At 43.8% G+C, this 19,191-nt stretch overlaps 1 protein-coding gene across 2 annotated transcripts in view; it reads left to right on the forward strand.

Moving 5' to 3' along the window:
• The window catches only part of LOC110520011 (3-hydroxyisobutyryl-CoA hydrolase), a 50,762-nt gene extending 38,833 nt beyond the window's left edge, over positions 1-11,929 (forward strand). For both annotated transcript variants that reach the window (XM_021596969.3, XM_021596968.3), the window contains exons 8-14: positions 1,374-1,519; positions 1,948-2,034; positions 4,648-4,706; positions 8,181-8,262; positions 9,738-9,860; positions 10,087-10,120; positions 10,302-11,929. In XM_021596969.3, coding sequence (XP_021452644.3) covers positions 1,374-1,519; positions 1,948-2,034; positions 4,648-4,706; positions 8,181-8,262; positions 9,738-9,860; positions 10,087-10,120; positions 10,302-10,417 — 647 coding nt within the window. In that variant the 3' untranslated portion in view covers positions 10,418-11,929. The remainder of the gene's footprint in view (positions 1-1,373; positions 1,520-1,947; positions 2,035-4,647; positions 4,707-8,180; positions 8,263-9,737; positions 9,861-10,086; positions 10,121-10,301) is intronic.
• Positions 11,930-19,191: the final 7,262 nt, after the last annotated feature.

The following is a 19,191-nucleotide window of genomic DNA, read 5'->3' on the forward strand; positions in this document are numbered from 1 at the left end:
GGCCCTCTTGAAGCATTAGGGGACAGCAGACTAGGATAAGGATTGATTGATTGAATATGTCCGAAAACACACTAGCCAGCTGGTCTGAGCATTCTCTGAGGACGCGGCTGGGGATGCCGTCTTGCCCTGCAGCCTTGCGAGGCTTAACACGTTTAAATGTTTTACTCACGTTGGCTGCAGTGAAGGAGAGTCCGCCGGTTTTGGTAGCGGGCCATGTCCGTGGCACTGTATTGTCCCCAAAGCGAGCAAAGAAGTTATTTAGTCTGTCTGGGAGCAAGACATCCTAGTCCGCAACGGGGCTGGTTTTCTTTTTGTAATCCGTGATTGACTGTAGACCCTGCCAGATACCTCGTGTCTGAGCCGTTGAATTTCGGCTCTACTTTGTCTCTATACTGACGCTTAGCTTGTTTGATTGCCTTGCGGAGGGAATAGCTACACTGTTTGTATTCGGTCATGTTTCCGGTCACCTTGCCCTGGTTAAAAGCAGTGGTTCGCGCTTTCAGTTTCGCGTGAATGCTGCCATCAATCCACGGTTTCTGGTTTGGGAATTTTTTAATAGTTGCTATGGGTACGACATCGCCAATGCACTTTCTAATGAACTCGCTCACCGAATCAGCGTATTCGTCAATGTTGTTGTTGGACGCAATGCGAAACATATCCCAGCGTGGAATCAGATTAGTCGGACCAGCGTTGAACAGACCGCGGGAGCTTCCTGTTTTATTTTCTGCCTGTTGGCTGGAAGCAACACAATGGAGACATGGTCAGCTTTTCTGAAAGGAGGGCGGGGGAGGGCCTTATATGTGTCGCGGAAGTTAGAATAACAATGATCCAGGGTTTTACTAGCCCTGGTTGCACAATCGATATGCTGATAGAATTTAGGGAGTCTTGTTTTCAGATTAGCCTTGTTAAAATCCCCAGCTACAATGAATGCAGCCTCAGGAAATGTGGTTTCCAGTTTGCATAGAGTCAAATAAAGTTTGTTCAGGGCCCTCGATGTATCTGTTTGGGGAGGAATATATACGGCTTTGATTATATTCGAAGAGAATTCTCCTGGTAGATAATGCGGTCGACATTTGATTGTGAGGAATTCTACGTCAGGTGAACAGAAGGACTTGAATTCCTGTATGTTGTTATGATCACACCACGTCTCGTTAATCATAAGGCATACTCCCCCGCCCCTCTTCTTACCAGAAAGATGGTTGTTTCTGTCGGCGTGATGCGTGAAGAAACCAGCTGGCTGCACCGACTCTGATAGTGTCTCTCGAGTGAGCCATGTTTCCGTGAAGCAAAGAACGTATATGTTTCACTGCTTTGTTGTTGTTTTTTAAAATCAAATTTACAGCACCATGACTTGATTTGTCTTGATTTACCAGGACTGTTCCCTGATGTGGGCGGCGGCTACTTCCTGCCAAGGCTACAGGGCCAGCTGGGCCTCTTCCTGGCCCTGACAGGATTCCGCCTCAAAGGACGCGATGTCCAGAGAGCAGGAGTTGCCAGTCACTTTGTGGAGTCTCAAAAGGTACTGCTGGGCTAAGGGCTGGGAGGAGGGCGGGAGGTCAGGGCTTTAGTGGGGAACCGGGTGCTGAGTCAGTGGGTCCATGGCCAACGTCTGCAGGTGCCAACAAACTCCTGGCACAAAATGGCTGCTCCTTTTTATAGCTGCCATGACACTGTTGGTGTGAGGCTATTATCAGTAGGGACTAGAGTTCATGTAAGACTACAACCTTGAGCGGATGCAGGAGAGCAGCAGGGGTCAGATTTCCTGAATACAAAAACAACATTTTACCTGTGTGTAATACAAATAGTTGTAGCCCCCACTGGGAAAATCATCTTGACCTGAGAGGGTTCCATTTTGGAGAGGTGAAAGTCTTGACTCATGAGTCAAAGTAAAGTATTGTAGTGTGGTCAAGATCAAGATGGATCATTCTCTTCCCTCTTTTTCCCCAGATTGCAGCCCTTGAGAAAGAGCTGGTGGACCTGAAAACTCCCTCCATTGAAGATGTCTCCAGAGTGTTGGACTCGTATCAGAAACGGGTAGGTTGCCTGGTTCCTGGCTCCTAACCAACTTTGTAGTATATTGTTTATCCTGAGGCTGCATTTATTTTAGCTGGGGATTATAATAAAGCAAATCTAAGGAAAACACTACCAAAGTTTTACCAACACATTGCCTGCAATACTCGCGCATCAAAAACTCTCAAAACATTTCTACTCTCCTTTCTGGGGTGGCTACAAGGCCCTCCCTTCAGCAAATCAGACCACGTCTCCATTCTGCTCTAAAGGCAGAAACTCAAACAGGAAGTACCCGTGGTAAGGTCTGTTCAATGCTGGTCTGACCAATCAGAATCCATGCTTCAAGATTTTTTGACTATGTAGAATGGGATATGTTCCGGGTTGCCTCTGAGAATAACATTGACGTTTTCACTGACACGGTGACGGAGTTCATCAGGAAGTGTATAGGAGATGTTGTTTCCACCTTGACGATTTAAAACCTATCCAAACCAAAAACCGTGGATAGATTGCAGCATTCGCACAAACTGAAAGTGTAAATCACCGCATTGGTCCCAACCACGGCAACTGGTCCCACGGTGACTGGGAATACGGTTTAGTACAAACAGTCCAGTTATGCCATCCGTAACGTTAAACAAAACGTTAGTACAGAGACAAAGTGGAGTCGCAATTCAACGGCTCAGACACAAGACATATGTAGCAGGGACTCCAGATAATCATGAGTTAAAAAGGGAATAACAGCCACGTCTCAGACACCGTCTTGCTACCAGACAAGCTAAACACCTTCTTCGCCCGCTTAGAAGGAAAATAAACAGTGCCACCGACGCGGGCCATCACTGCTTCCAAAGACTGTGAGCTCTCGTTCTCCCTGGCAGGCGTGAGTAAGACATTTAGGCGTGTTAACCCTCGCAAGGCTGCCGGCCCAGACGACATCCCTAGCAATGTCAACGGAGCATGCGCAGACCAGCTGGCTGGAGTGTTTACGGACATATTCAATCTCTCCCTATCCTAGTCTGCTGTCCCCACTTGCTTCAAGATGTACACCATTGTTCCTGTACCCAAGAAAGTGAAGGTAACTGTCATCATGAAGTGCTTTGAGAGGCTAGTTAAGGATCATATCACCTCCACCTTACCCGACACCCTATACCCACTGCAATTTGCATACCGCCCCTATAGAGCCATGGATGACGCAATCACACTGCACACTGCCCTAACCCATCTGAACAAGAGGAATACCTATGCAAGAATGCTGTTCATAGACCACAGCTCAGACTTCCAACACCACAAGCTGGGTCTGAACCCCGCCCTGTGTAACTGGGTCCTGGACTTCCAGACGGGCCGACCCCAGGGCCCCGTCAGGCAACAACACCTCCACAAAGCTGATCCTCAACACAGGGGCCCCACATATGCGTGATCAGCCCCCTCCGGTACTCCCTGTTCACCCATGACTGCGTGGCCACGCTCGTCTCCAACTCAATCATCAAGACGACGCAACAGTGGTAAGTAAGCCTGATTACCAACAATGAGACAGCTTACAGGGAGGAGAGGAGGGCGATGTCGGAGTGGTGCCAGGAAAATAACCTCAACATCAACAAAACGAAGGAGCTGATCGTGGTCTTCGGGAGACATTAGAGGGAGCACGCCCCCATCCACATTAATGGGGCCACAGTGGACAAGATGAAAAGCTTCAAGTTCCTCTGCGTACACATCACTGACAATCTGAAATGGTCCACCCACACAGACCGTGTGGTGAAGAAGGCGCAACAGCACCTCTTCAACCTCGGGCGGCAAAAAAAAATGTGACCCTCGCTAATTTTTACAGATGCACCATTGAGAGCATCCTGTCAGTCTGTATCCCCGCCTGGTACGGCAACTGCACCGCCAGCAATCGCAGCACACTCCACTGGAACAATGGTCACTTTAATAATGTTTACATACTGTTTTACCCACTTCATGTGTACAATAATGTATTCTAGTCATAGCCTATCCTATTTAACTAATGATGTACATGTACTATTCTATCCTATGTACTCTTCAGAGATACTACATATTCTACATCTGTATACTGTCCATAATTTCTATACATCCCATATAAACTGTATACATACATACTCACTCACTCCGACATTGCTCGTCCTTTTACTTCTTTAGATTAGTGTTTATTGTTAGATATTACTGCACTGTTGTAGCCAAGCACACAAGCATTTTGCGACCATTACATTTGATTTGATTGCTTTTTTCCGTTTTGTGTAAATGCTCTGCTTCATACTAATTGGGTTGTTAGTCATGTCTATGTAGGATCTACTGTGTGTGTGTGTGTGTGTTCACGCTCCGTTGGTCTATGCCTTGGTTTGGTGTGTTCAGGAATAGGGTTTTTATAGCCCCCTATGTGGGTTTATACAGGGGTAATATAAAGTTGGACCTGCATTAATCTGGTGGAGTTGAACATAACAATATGTGGGGCGTAGTGTTGTGCCAACTGGCCTGCGATTTCCCAAAGTGTAAATGGAATTAATTGAAAACGCCAGCAATATCTGCATTGCCAGTCCTTAACATTGTAATACACTCCCAAGAGGAAGAATGTGAAAATGAGAAAGTGTATGTATGTGTTTAACTAGCATCCATGAATTCTGTCCACAGAGCAGTCTGGATGCAGAGAAGCCATTTGTCCTTGAGCAGCACATAGACTTGATTGATAAGTAAGTCCTCCACAGCCTCCATTTTTTCCCCCCCTAGGTGGTCTAACCGATGAAGCCATGAGCCACACAATTTAGAAACGGGTTGGGTGAGGGTCAGTGAAATGTATGCAGCTTTTAACTTGCTAGCTATAATACAGTATATCTGTGTCTTCACGCTGATGAATGATTCCTGCCAACGCTGTCCTTGTTTTACCGCTGGCTTATGCACCTCTGCTTGTGTGCTCACACATACACACCGAGATGAACCCAGCTCTTTGAAAGCATGTCCCCGTTACAGAGCGTAGCCATATTTATTGTAATAACACACTGGCAAGCCAGGTTGATTTCCCTCCCTTACCAAACAGCTACAGAACATTTCCTTAGCACTAATTACTTTTCTCTGTGATTTACAATATGTGTCCATGTGTGACAGAGGCACACTCTGGCCTAGAAGACATTGGGCCGTGGTGTAACCAACAGCCCTTGGAGCAGTACATAAGCCTGAGTCACAGTAGGCCAACTGTTATTAGCATTAAACGCTTCTCTCTGTTAGTTGTCCTGTGGTAGCTTGACGCCAGTGTTCTTTAATCCTGGTTCTAGTGTGCCGGCTTTTGTTCCAGCCCAGCTCTAAATGATGTCACACGTGATTCATCTAATCAAGGGCTCGATAAAGACTGGTGTCGGATGTTGTAGTACTGGGCTAGAACAAAAGCACACTGCACAACAAATGGTTCTGTTACATTGAGCATTGGTGCCAATGATTTATATATACACTAGATGACTGACTGAAGCCACAGCACCTCCATCTTGGCACTCCTCCACCGTTGTATTTCGGAAGCTAGAGAAATGCATTTATTGATGTCACATTTTTTTAAACCAAATGTATTCTATTACAGACCCCTTAATGCATAAGTTTAAATTATGTGAGTGAAACGTCAAAATATAAAATCCCAAAATATAACATTTTCTTAAAGCATACTTTTTTTTAAAGTACTAATGTTACTTTCCCCACATCAACAACAAATACTTAAATACTGTAGAATTCCATTAATTCCTATGGAGGACTGTTTCATCTGAGGAGTGCCAGTATGGCTGACCGGTGGCTTCAAAGCCTCTCATTGGCCAATACATAGCATCAGCAATCAAGGGTTTATATACATCATTGATTGGTGCACTGCTAACACTGTTGGGGGCCTGCAGCACAGAGAGAGAGAGTGCGCGCTTCCCTTTGAGCTGAGAAAGAGATCGCCTCCAGTCGCTATTTATATGCCCTCTTATCGAGTACACCCTTCATTTTTACTTATCATCATCACTGGCCCTGTCTACCGTATGTGTTTGTTATGAACCGCTGTTATGTAATGTAGGCTATTTTTTACACTTGTCCTTGGCTGTTTGCTGTTTTACTGACACACATACTCCTTCTAATGTCTCTCAGGATGATTGATGTGATGTTTAACTGTAGACAATTAAGGCCCTGGTGGATGTCAATCCCACCTGCACACTAGGTATTATAACATTGGTCTCGTGCCAAGAAAGTGCATATTTCATTAAAATGGGTAGTTGCATTAAAATGAGTAGTTGCATTGCTTTAAACATTTTGCACATAGTGAAATGAGTGACTCAGCAGCCGCACACAAGCCTATTTCATCAAGCTCCCAACAAAAAGGTTTTAACGACATTGTTCCAGAGGCCGTTTGGAACCTTGTAGTGAGTGTTGCAACCGAGGACAGACGATTTTTACTTTCTGGCTGAGCCATTGTTGCTCCTAGACTTTTCCACTTCACAATAACAGCACTAACAGTTGACCAGGGAAGCTCTAGCAGGGCATAAATCTGACAAACTGACTTGTAGGAAAGGTGGCATCCTATGACAGTGCCACGTTGAACGTCGCTGAGCTCTTCAGTAAAGCCGTTCTACTGCCAATGTTTGTCGATGGAGATTGCATGGCTATGTGCTTGATTTTATACACCTGTCAGCAACTGGTGTTGCTGAAGTGGCCGAATCCACTAATTTCAAGGGGTGTCCATATACTTTTGTGTATATATAGGTAGGGGTAAAGTGACGAGGCAACAGGATAGATAAGACAGTAGCAGCAGCGCATGTGGTTAGTGTGAATGTGTGTGTGTTTGGGTGCAGTCCAGTATGTGTGCATAGAGTCAGTGCAAGTGTTAGAGCAGAAAAGGGTCAATGTGGGTAATCCGTGTAGACATTTGATTAGCTATTTAGCAGTCTTGTTTAGCAGTCTTGTGGGTAGAAGCTGTTCAGGCTAGGGTCCTGTTGGTTCCAGGTGCACTGGTCCTGCTTGCCGTGTGGTAGCATAGACTCTGGCTTGGGTTGCTGGAGTCTTCGACAATTTTGGGGGACTTCTTCTGACACCACCTGGTATAGAAATCCTGGATGCAGCCAGTCAAGATGCTCTCAATGGTGCAGCTGTAGAACTCGACTTGGGATCCCGAGTGGCGCAGCGGTCTAAGCCACTGCATTTCAGTGCTTGAGGCGTCACTACAGACACCCTGGTTCGAATCCAGGCTGTATCACAACCAGCCATGATTGGGAGTCCCATAGGGCGGTGCACAATTGGCCCAGCGTCGTCCGGTGCAGGCCGTCATTGTAAATAAGAATTTGTTCTTAAACTGACTTGCCTAGTTAAATAAAGGTAAAACATTTTTAAAATATATACAATGTTTTGAAGATCTGAGGGCCCATGCCAAATCTGTTCAGCCTCCTGAGGGGGAAGAGGCGCTGTCATTCCCTCTTCACAACCTGTGTGGCTGTGTGTGGACCATGTTAGTTCCTTAGTGATGCGGACACCGACGAACTTGAAGCTTTCTTCTCGCTGCACTACAGCACCATCGATGTGGATGCTCATCCCTCCGTTTCCTGTAGTCCACAATCAGCTCCTTTTGTCTTGCTGGTGTTGAGGGAGAGGTTGTTGTCCAAGCACCACACTGAAAGGTCTCTGACCTCCTTATAGGCTGCCTCATCGTCGTCAGTCCTACCACCGTCGTGTTGTCAGCAAACTTGATGATGGTGTTGGAGTCGTGTTAGGCCTCACAGTCGTGGGTGAACAGGGAGTACAGGAGGGGACTACACACACCACCCCCGACGGGCCCCCATGTTGATAATCTGTTTTCGGTCATAGGAAATGATGGCGGAGACATTATGTACAAAATAGCAGAATTGGTTAGGAGCCTGTAAGACTGCTGCTATCCACTGCAGCGCCATCTTATATGATGGTTGGGGGTACTCGAGGACTGGAGTCGGGGAAACACGGCACTAGGTGATGAGTTCAGGTGGTGGAGTGAGTGAAGTTAGGGAAAGGGCATTTGGGAGCTATAGATAGAGGGGTAGGGCTGTGAATTCCATATGCAGCCCCTCACAACACCAAAAGTGCTGCCTTGTGTGTGTGTGTGTCTATCTGAGTGTGCACGTGTGTATTCAGCCATATGTACTTCAACTGACCATGTCTCATTCCTGTATTCCTGCGGCCCTTAGGCTATTCCAGTCCAACAGCGTGGAGGGGATTGTACACAACCTAAAGACAGACGGCTCTCCATTCGCCCAGAAACAAGCTGAGGTGGGTCCAGCCTCAAGCTAGTTAGCCTCACCGCGACCTCCATTCCCATCTCCCACACATACGCTAACTGGAGGTAAGGTGGGAGCTTTGGCTAGCAGAGAGAGGGGCTATAGAGGAACTGAATCTGTCGCTATGTACAAATGTCTATGGACTATGTTCTAAATTAGAGCGTTGGGCCAGTAAACGAAAGGTTGCTGGATCAAATCCCCGAGCTGACAAGGTAAACATCTGTCATTGTGCCCCTGAGTAAGGCAGTTAACCCACTGTTCCCCGTGCGTCGAAGACGTGGATGTTGATTAAGGCAGCCCCCCCACACCTCTGATTCAAAGGGTTAAATGCGGAAGACGCATTTCAGTCGAAAGCATTCAGTTGTACGACTGACTAGGGATCTCCCTTTCCTGAATGACTTCCTCTCATCTTCTCCTTCTCAATGTGAATGAAACCCAGCTAGCCAGCCAATCATCTGAGAGTGTGAGAACATAACCCAGGCCGTTAGTCCAACATTCAGGGCTCTGCTAACGGTTGTAATTGTCACTCTGTAAGCCCTTAATATGGTTAAGCTTACCACAGTGGCTCAATGGAAGGCTCTAAAAAAACACCCTTAATAAGGATGATGACTTGACCGAACAGTCCCATTGGCAGTGTGACATTGGGTCAGAAATGCCCAATCTCTCCCAACTGTCCAAAGTCCCCTGTTGGGCAAACACTTGCCATGGCACAACCTTATCCTGAATGATAAATACCTCCTTTAATAGTGCCAAAAGCCAAGCTGTCCTTGTTTGATTGGAAGCTAAATGCTCTGTAAACCTGGATGCCATGTGAGAGAGATGTGCACAAGGATTGCGACACATTTCCATGTTGCCTGAAATGACATTGTACGGTGTTTGCCATCCCTGTTGCCGTGTGATCACAAGTGCAGATTCAGTGTGGAGAAAACTGATACCATCGCCTCATAATGCTCAGTGTCTACACACGTTTTATCACAGATGGTGTCGTTAATGAGATGGGATGTGCTTGATCGTAAACATGCCTGAATCCAGCTGGTGTATGAGTTGGGAGGAAGACACTGGTTATGTAAAACAGGAAATGGGCCCGCTCTTCTTGAAAGAGAGCGATGATAATGAAGCTGGATGTTGTAACTGCTGAGTGGAAAGTGCAGCAATTGGTATAGTCCTGTCCATAAGCACAAACGTTTCCCTATTGGTTCAAGGGCACTAATAAGAGAAAAATAGTTAAAGTATCTATGCAGGCTTTGGAGGGAAATCCTGAAATGCCCTTATTTCGTCACTGCCAATTATGGTACAAGAGTTACACTAATCAATGCAATGGCAGTAATTGTGTGTGACTACAATGATATAGGCTACTCACAATATCACATGAAAGAATTGCTAGTGTATTGAACATTAGGTTCTGCTGGCTAATAACTACCTGGGCTACAGCTAAGCAGTTTTTTTTTGTATTTGTGAATTTCACAGACCCTCGCCAAGATGTCTCCCACATCGCTGAAGATAACCTTCAAGCAGCTTCAGGCTGGAGGCACCATGAGTTTGCAGGAGGTTCTGGTGATGGAGTACAGACTCAGTCAGGCCTGCATGGTGGTATGTGCTGAAAGGCCCTAGGCCTTTAATACTACTTCCTGTTCCCCGTCACATTTGATTTACTTTATCTTAGTTTAAATGTTTTTCCATCCGAAGGTAATGTAATTTACTCATTTACTGGGTTTTGAATAGGATAGACCCTCAACAGCTCCTGGTATATATTAGTGGTATTCTTAGTTTAAAGCATGTATGTGTGTCAGGATTTTTGATTCTTGTTGTTTTGCAGAAGGGCGGTGACTTCTACGAGGGCGTGAGGGCAGGTAAGGTGTTTGACTCTTGCAAAACACAGAAATAAATCCCTTTTGAGATTTTACAGATTGACCTCTTATTTCTGTACAATGATATTGAGTACTAATTGGCAAAAACTGCTCCACGTTTCTGTGTTATTAGGACGTTTCTGTCAGTATGCAATTCGTTGTTGTTTTTTTTGTGTGTGCCTAGTGCTGGTTGACAAGGACCACAGCCCCAAGTGGAGTCCATCCACACTGAAGGAGGTCTCAGAACAGAGTGTGGAGGACTGCTTCTCGTCTTTGGGGGAGCGTGACCTCAAGCTGTAAGGACACCTCAATAGAATAGAACAAGGGGTCAAGGGACATCACTTCCCGCTCATGAGGCCTTCTCATAGGAAGCGTCCTAGTTGCCTAAATGTGTTTCCTTCCCTTGTATCCTTTCCTTCATGGCCACTCATCAGAATCCATATTCTGACTGAGAGCTTTATCGTTGAGATAAGCCACCACCTTCACCCATCAGTGGTCAAATAGTTGGAGAGGAGACAAAGAAAGGAAGCTACTCTAGAGTAGTCGGTCACAGCCATCAGACATGGTACGCCAGTCACTGGCCTATCACAACAGCAGGACTTTGGCAAGACCACACCCCAGTGCTGTGCCCATTTTTCAATGCATTTTTAAACTAATTGAACGGACTCTTCAAGTATGCCTACTCAAAAGCTAGCATCAGGCTAAAAGGCTAAAGTTGGATGGATACCAGACCAGTTCTATAGACATTGAGTCAGACGATATGTACAGTATCTCCATTGTGCTGGTGTACAGTATTATTTTCAAAGACCAATATTTCTCGGTACAGTTGGCGGTGCCAAGAAACAAATGTTTGTTTCGGTGAGTAGCTGGGTAAAGAAGAGGTTCTGTCCTGTTTGAAGTGTCATATAACTTGGGAGAGTACTGTCAGGTGGTTATTATGGCCCTTGTTGAGTGTCATAATGTCCTGTTTATGACTGTCTTTCAGTCAGTCTGTCTCTCCAGTACATTTCCTATGGATTCAATCAAATGCACATTGCTGGAAGCCCGGACTGGGAAAACACCATGTTAAAATGTGCAGACTAATTTCTACCTAATTTGGATTTTTATGATTTTGCAGTGCTTTGTCATTTTTCTGCAGTGTGTCTTCGACTGAATCTGGCCTTTTTGCGTTTCTCTGTACCCAGCTCAAATCATTGATTATATGAAATCCCATTCGCAGCACTCAAACCCTCAGCACACAGTTAAGAGCTCTTACAGGCTCCCAGAGAGAAATTAGGTCAGTGGCTGAAAGACCCACCACAAAGTTTGCTAAGTAAACAATGAACCAGCGTAAACACTCTCCTAGAGCACACAGGCTCAGTAATTATCTTGGCTTCAGAGATAAGCTTTTATGGTTTAGGATTTGCCCTTCAAAAGTCACCAGCCAGGTGTCATTCTTAATGCCTTTTAGCTTTGTCATGTAGCTGGAGTGATCACTCGGCGTTGCATTTTTCATTGCATTACTGTATGGCAAAGGCCAGAAGTTCTCAATTCATTGTGCGCTCTTCAGTATCCAATTCAATGGATACAATTTCCCAACTAATAGCTGTAAAAAATCTCTTGTATAAGAAATATGTTGATAAAGATGTGTATGGAAACCTGATTGTAATTTGTTTTATTTGATTTAATTGTTTGAACTCATCGTTGATAAAAACCATAATTATGTTGTGCCTGCCTATGTAACTACACAGAACAAAAATATAAACGGAAAGTGCTGGTCCCATGTTTCGTGAGCTGAAATAAAAGATCACAAATGTTCCAAATGCACAAAAAGCTTATTTCTCTCAAATATTGTGTACAAATTTGTTTACATGCATGTTAGTGAGCATTGTGTCCTTTCTCAAGATAATCCATCTACATGACAGGTGTGGCATATCAAGAAGCGGATCATTACACAGGTGCACCTTGTGCTGGGGGACAATAAAAGGCCACTCTAAAATGTGCACTTTTATCATGCAACACAATGCCACAGGTGTCTCAAGTTTTGAGGGAACGTGCAATTGGCATGCTGACTGCAGGAATATCCAACTGAAGGGCCTCCCAAGTGGTGCAGCGGTCTAAGGCACTGCATCGAGGTGCTAGAGGCGTCACTACAGACCAGTGTTCGATCCTAGGCTGTCGCAGCCGGCCACGACCGGGAGACCCATGAGGCGGCGCACAATTGGCCCAGCGTCATCCGGGTTAAGGGAGGGTTTGGCCTGCCAGGATGTCTTTGTCCCATCGTGCTCTAGCAACTTGTTGTGGCGGGCCGGGCGCATGCACACTGACTTCGGTCGCCAGCTATACGTTGTTTCATAGAACGCATGGCTCTCGACCTTCGCCTCTCCCGAGTCCATATGGGAGTTGCAGCGATGGGAGAAGACTGTAACTACCAATTTGGATATCACGAAAAAGGTGTAAAATGTATTAAAAGGAATGTTCACTGGAGCTGTTTCCAGAGAATTGAATCATTTTAGAGAATTTGGCAATACGTCACCCACAGACCACATGTAACCACTCCAGCCCAGGACCTCCACATCCGGCTTCTTCACCTGTGGGATCATCAAAGGGGGAGGGCTGGATGATGAGGATTTCTGTCTGTAATTAGGCCCTTTTGTGGGGAAAAACACTATCTGGTCGGCTGAGCCTGGCTCCCCAATGGGTGGGACTATGCCCTCCCAGGCTCACCCATGGTTGCACCCTTGCCTAGTCATGTGAAATCCATAGATTAGGGACTAATTTATTTATTTCAATTGACTGATTTCCTTATATGAACTGTAACAGCAAAATCTTAGAAATTGTTGCGTTTATATTTGAGTATTAATTACCTAGGGACACTTACTGTAAAATGAGACCCAGTTGGATATTCCATTTCTAAAGTGGAATGTTTATTTTTTTTATTTCACCTTTATTTAACCAGGTAGGCTAGTTGAGAACAAGTTCTCATTTGCAACTGCGACCTGGCCAAGATAAAGCATAGCAATAAACAAAACATACAGTCAATAATACAGTAGAGAAAAGTCTATATACAGTGTTAAACATCAGCTTTGAATACAAAGCCTGTAACGTTGAGCTCCTGAAGCAGGGTTCCCCAAATATTATTTGTCCCGCCAAAGCCCCCAAAATGAATTATGAATTTTTCTTTCATAATTTAAAAAAAATCTTGGACCTGAGATTCAAAAAGTCTCAAATGCAATGTCCCAAGAAAAAAGTGACACTACCTAAATAATGCAAAAGTTACATTTGAACTTAATGAGGAGGCCAAATGCAGGAGACCATTTTGTTGTTCTGAAACATAAAGCTGCAACCGCAGCGCAATCAATAGGTGAACAGTGCCTGGTGCTGAAAATATAGCTAACTTGTTATGCAAGTGGCACCCAGAAACAGATGTAGAACAACTACACCAGTTGAGTAATTCATTTCAACAATAATCTTCATTTTAATTTGACTTAACAAGCTGACTTGCCTAGTTAAATAAAGGTTAAATAAATAAAAAACAAAGAGGGCTTAATTGGAGTCTATTTCCTCCGAGCCAAGGTCTACGTAAAATAACTCGGCCTACCTCAGCCAGTTATGTGACTTAAAAGCGTCTTTCTCACAGCCTAGTAGGACTTTTTAAATTTAATTTATTAGGCCTACTTGAAATTGCAACTGGCCAAAAAGGTAGCGTTCTACATAAAACAATAATTTAAAGGGAAAAAAAGGCAATGTCTGTGTCTGAATGTCTGTATCGGGAGTCTCGGCATAACCTGCTCCTGTTACAAAATGAACAGAAAATACTGTCAGCATGAGCCCTAAAATAGCCATGAATAAGCACTAACAATAATAATCACAACAATGTTAGTAGCCTATATGACTATTTATTAAGTACAAAGTAAGTTACTGTTTTCCTATGAGCTTGCTACCCAAAACACGCACAAGGCCTCCGCACTCCTGAGTGCATCCGATTTGTCTCGACGTCTGGAATTCAATCAGCTCAGTTAGAATTGCAGCCTCATCCAGCGAGGGCATCATTTTCTTAGCGAGGGAGGAGAATTATCCACCTGGGCGGACTGTGAAAGGATCACATACAAACGCAATGATATCCTTGGGCCCGCTGTTGTAATTCATCTGGTGGAGAAGTTGTCCCTCAGGTTCTTGGTGAAATCTTCCATCACCTCTGAAAATGCTGTGGCCTGGTCCCTCTGCCTGTCGTTTCTTCAGTGTGATGAAGTGCAGTAGCCTTCCAGATGAACTCGAGCTTCCTAGTAAAGGCCTCAACTTTTCCCACCGTGTCCACGACTGTTGTCCCTCTTCCTTGTAATTGCAGATTTAACCAGTATAAGTGACAGAATGTCAGCCAAAAACAAGCAACATTAGAGAGGAATTCCTTTAATTTCCAGAATACGAAGGTGGTCACTGCCCTCATTTAGCTTTTTCTGAGAAAATCCACAACCTGGTCATGCAGCTCACAGAATCGTTGTGAAGCAGGAGATGCATAGTCAACTAGCCTGTACCCCTGCACACAGACTCGGTACCGGTGCCCCCTGTATATAGCCTCGTTATTCTTATTGTGTTACTTTTTATTATTACTTTTTATTTTAGCCTTGGTTAATATTTTCTTCTTCTTGAACTGCACTGTTGGTTAAGGGCTTGTAAATAAGCATTTCACGGTAAAGTCTCCACTTGTATTAGGCGCATGTGGCAAACAAGGTTTGATTTGATTTGATCATCATGGGTGGCCTCCTCTGATTCTGTCACAAGCTTGTGGAAAAGACAGTGTTAGGTGCCTGACGTCCCCCTGATAAAGTTGATCATGAGTATGACTTTATCCATCCCATCTTTCAGCTCAGCGTTTAGTCTGGCACACAGCACACACTCTGATGGATGAGACAATGCAAGCCATTCATTTTTGGGGGCGATTTCCTTCAACCTGCTGACCAGGCCTCTGTGTCTGACCACCACAGCAGGAGCCCCTTCAAGTAAACACAAAGTTGACGTTTTCGAAATGACAGGCCATGCTGCGTAAACAATTCCTCCAGCTTTGTGAATAGGATGTCCCTGGTGGTGTGTCCTTCGAGGGGAATCAGTGCCAGTAGCTCTTCTTTAAAGTTATTTCCATGAAAATAACAGACATACAGTGGCAAGAAAAAGTATGTGAACCCGTTGGAATGACCTGGATTTCTGCGTAAATTGGTCATCAAATTTGATCTGATCTTCATCTAAGTCACAACAATAGACAGTGTGCTTAAACTAATAACACATTGTATTTTTCTTGTGTATATTGAATACATAATTTAAACATTCACAGTGTAGGTTGGAAAAAGTATGTGAGCCCCTAGGCTAGTGACTTCTCCAAAAGCTAATTGGAGTCAGGAGTCAGCTAACCTGGATTACAATCATTGAGATGAGATAGGCGATGTTGTTTAAGAGCTGCCTTGCCCTATAAAAAACACTCACAAAATGTGAGTTTGCTATTCACAAGAAGCATTGCCTAATGTGAACCATGCCATGAACAAAATAGATCTCAGGAGACCTAATATTAAGAATTGTTGACTTGCATAAAGCTGGAAAAGGTTACAAAAGTATCTCTAAAAGCTATGATGTTCATCAGTCCACGGTAAAACTAATTGTCTATAAATGGAGAAAGTTCAGCGCTGTTGCTGCTCTCCCTAGGAGTGGCTGTCCTACAACGATGACTGCAAGAGCACAGCGCAGAATTCTCAATGAGGTTAAAAATGTTGACATAAAAAAAAGTAGTGGACTACATTAGGCTACGTTCAGTAGACCTGTTTTTCCCCACCAATCAAAGCACAGAGAAATGGACTAAGAATAATAATTGAATAGAGACATTGGTGATTTTATGAGCTTAATCAGATCTAAATTATTGTTATTGTCACTGAATTAATTAAGTATTAATCCGACTTGTCAATGTTGTTCTGTTCGATTTGTAGTGTTGGCCTATTAATTGTGCTAATATTATATGTTAATTATGTTCTGGCTTGCCGACTATTGGCTCAGAAATGTTTTGGGCCCGAGGCTAACCCTAGTTGACAAACCCTGTCCTAAAGCTTCTGAGCCACTATATCAAAGCTAGTTGGCGTGATCCATTAATTACATTAAGTCATTTAGACGACATCTGGACCTGACCGTCTATCAGCTAATCTAACGGTTAAATAAATGTTACAGGGACATAATACAGGTGCAGAGGGAGCTGTTGGATCTGGATAGGCATGGGTTGCCCACATGATGAAATCTCAGTTTAAACCGTAAGTAGTGGATATTCAGACGGTAGATCCAAAGGTTAAGGTTAGGCAATAGCTATATGGGAATTGAAATTGGTTGAGGTTAGTGTAAAGGTAGCCTTGATTCCAGCCGTCCTACGTGTGTCAAGCCATTCTCAAATGTGAATACAGTGTTGCATGGGAGGCTGGTGGGAGAAGCTAAAAGAGGACGAGCTCATTGTAATGGAATGAGCCCGTCCTCCTATAGCTCCTCCCACTGCCGCCTCTGCAGTGTTGAGATCTGATAAAACGAGACTAGGGTAAGGGTTAGGATCATTATTGGATAATAACCTTGGCTGATGCTCAGGATCAATAGCCCCATGTATACAGGGTGCTAGCTGGCATCCTGTGTCCTGATCTTGCCCACATTCTGATTGTGCCCACATTTTTAAAAAGGTGTAGACGATTAAAATAACTAATTGTGATCAGATCTTCCCGACCATTTCGGAAGTAGTCGGGATTAATTGATTGGTTGGATGGATTAAATAGATGTTTTTCTCTCACCCATCTACACACAATACCCCATAATGACAGTGAAATTGTGTTTAGACATTTTAGATATTTCTGTATTTCTTTAAAAAAAAATGTTTAGCTAATTTGCTTAAGTATTCTCAACCCCGAGTCAATACATGTTAGAATTAGCATTGGCGGCGATTACAGCTGTGAGTCTTTCTGGGTAAGTCTCCAAGAGCTTTGCACACATGTATTGTACAATATTTGCCCATTATTTTCAAAATTCTAACTCTGTCAAATTCGTTGTTGATCATTGCTAGTCAACCATTTTCAAGTCTTGCCATATATTTTTAAGCAGATTTAAGTCAAAACTGTAACTTAGCCACTCAGGAACATTAACTGTCTTCTTGGTAAGCAACTCCAGGTTTTAGGTTATTGTCCTGCTGAAAGGTGAATTCATCTCCCACTGTCTAGCTGAACACAGACTGAACCAGGTTTTCCTCTAGGATTTTGCCTGTGCTTAGATACATTCCATTTATTTTTTTATCCTGAAAAACTCCCCAGTCCTTATTGATTACAAGCATACCCATAACATGATGCAGCTACCACTATGCTTGAATATATGGAGAGTGGTACTCAGTAATGTGTTGTATTGGATTTGCCCTAAACATAACACTTTATATTCAGGAGAAAAAAGTTAATTGCTTAGCCACATTTTTTGCAGTTTTACTATAGTGCCTTGTTGCAAACATGATACATGTTATGGAATGTTTGTATTCTGCACAAGCTTCCTTCTTTTTACTCTGTCAATTAGGTTTGTATTGTGCAGTAACTATAGTGTTGTTGATCCTTCTGTTTTTTTCCTATCACAGCCATTAAACTCTGTAACTGTTTTAAAGTCACCATTGGCCTCATGGTGAAATCCCTGAGTGGTTTCATTCCTCTCCGGCAACTCAATTAAGGACGTCTGGATCTTTGTAGTGACTGGGTGTATTGATACACCATCCAAAGTGTAATTAATAACTTGCTCAAAGGGATATTTAAACCGTTTTTTTTTTACCAATTGGTGCACTTCTTTGCAAGGGATTGGAAAACCTCCCTGGTCTTTGTGGTTGAATCTGTGTTTGAAATGCACTGCTCGACTGAGAGACCTTACAATTATCTGTATGTGTGGGGTACAGAGATGAGGTAGTCATTCAAAAATCATGTTAAACACTATTATTGCACACAGTGAGTATATGCAACTTATTATGGAACTTGTTCAGCACATTTTTACTCCTGAACGTATTTAGGTTTGCCATAACAAAAGGGTTGAATACTTATTGACACAAGACATTTTTGTTCATTTAGCTAAACATAATTCCACTTCGATATTATGGGGTACTGTGTGTAGGCCAGTAACACAAAATCTCAATTTAATCCATTTCAAAATCAAGCTGTAACGCAAAAAAATGTTGAAAAAGTCGAGGGGTGTGGTGAATACTTTCTGAAGGCACTGTATACTATTTTAAAGGCACAGTGCATTCAAAATGAGGTTTTCCTGTGTTTTATATCATATTGTACAACAGCTAATGAAGCTAACGTTGTAAAAGTGTGATTTTCTTTCATCCGTGTTTTTTCCTGATAGTTGCTAGTTGAAAATGCAATCTACACAGGACCTTCTAATCAGCAGATTTGCATGGGTGGGAGTTTTGGCTTTCCATGGTGACATCACCATGCGGTAAATTGGTTAATAAATTGGTCCAAACCTCTCTGCCCATAACGGCTAGTTATCAGTTTCCCCTCCCACTCAGACCACTCCCAGAGAGTCCTTTTAACATTCTCGCTTTTATTTTATCAGGTAAGTTGACTGAACACATTCTCATTTACAGCAACGACCTGGAGAATTGTTACACGGGGGAGGATTGGGAAAGAACAAGCCAATAGGAAGCTGGGGATGATTAGTTGGCGATGATGGTATGAGGGTCAGATTGGAAATTTAGCAAGGACACCGGGGTTAACACTCCTACTCTTACGATAACTCTCTTCCAAAAGACGGCACCCTACACAGGGCAATGTCCCCTATCACTGCCCTGGGGCATTGGGATCTCCTTACACCAGAGGAAAGAGTACCTCCTACTGGCCCTCCAATGCCATTTCCAGCAGCATCTGGTCTCCCATCCAAGGACAGACTTTGCTTAGCTTCAGAGGCAAGCCAACAGGGGGATGCATGGTGCTTGAGAAATTACATTTTTATGGAAATCTATTACAGTAAGGTACTTAAATTGTTACCCAGAAATGAACCCCCCCCCCCCAATCCGCCAATGCCCTTTCTCAAAAAATGAGATGAAGTCACTTAAA

The sequence above is a fragment of the Oncorhynchus mykiss genome, chromosome 3, assembly GCF_057628025.1.
Source record: "Oncorhynchus mykiss isolate SJ-2025 chromosome 3, ASM5762802v1, whole genome shotgun sequence".
Lineage (NCBI taxonomy): Eukaryota > Metazoa > Chordata > Actinopteri > Salmoniformes > Salmonidae > Oncorhynchus > Oncorhynchus mykiss.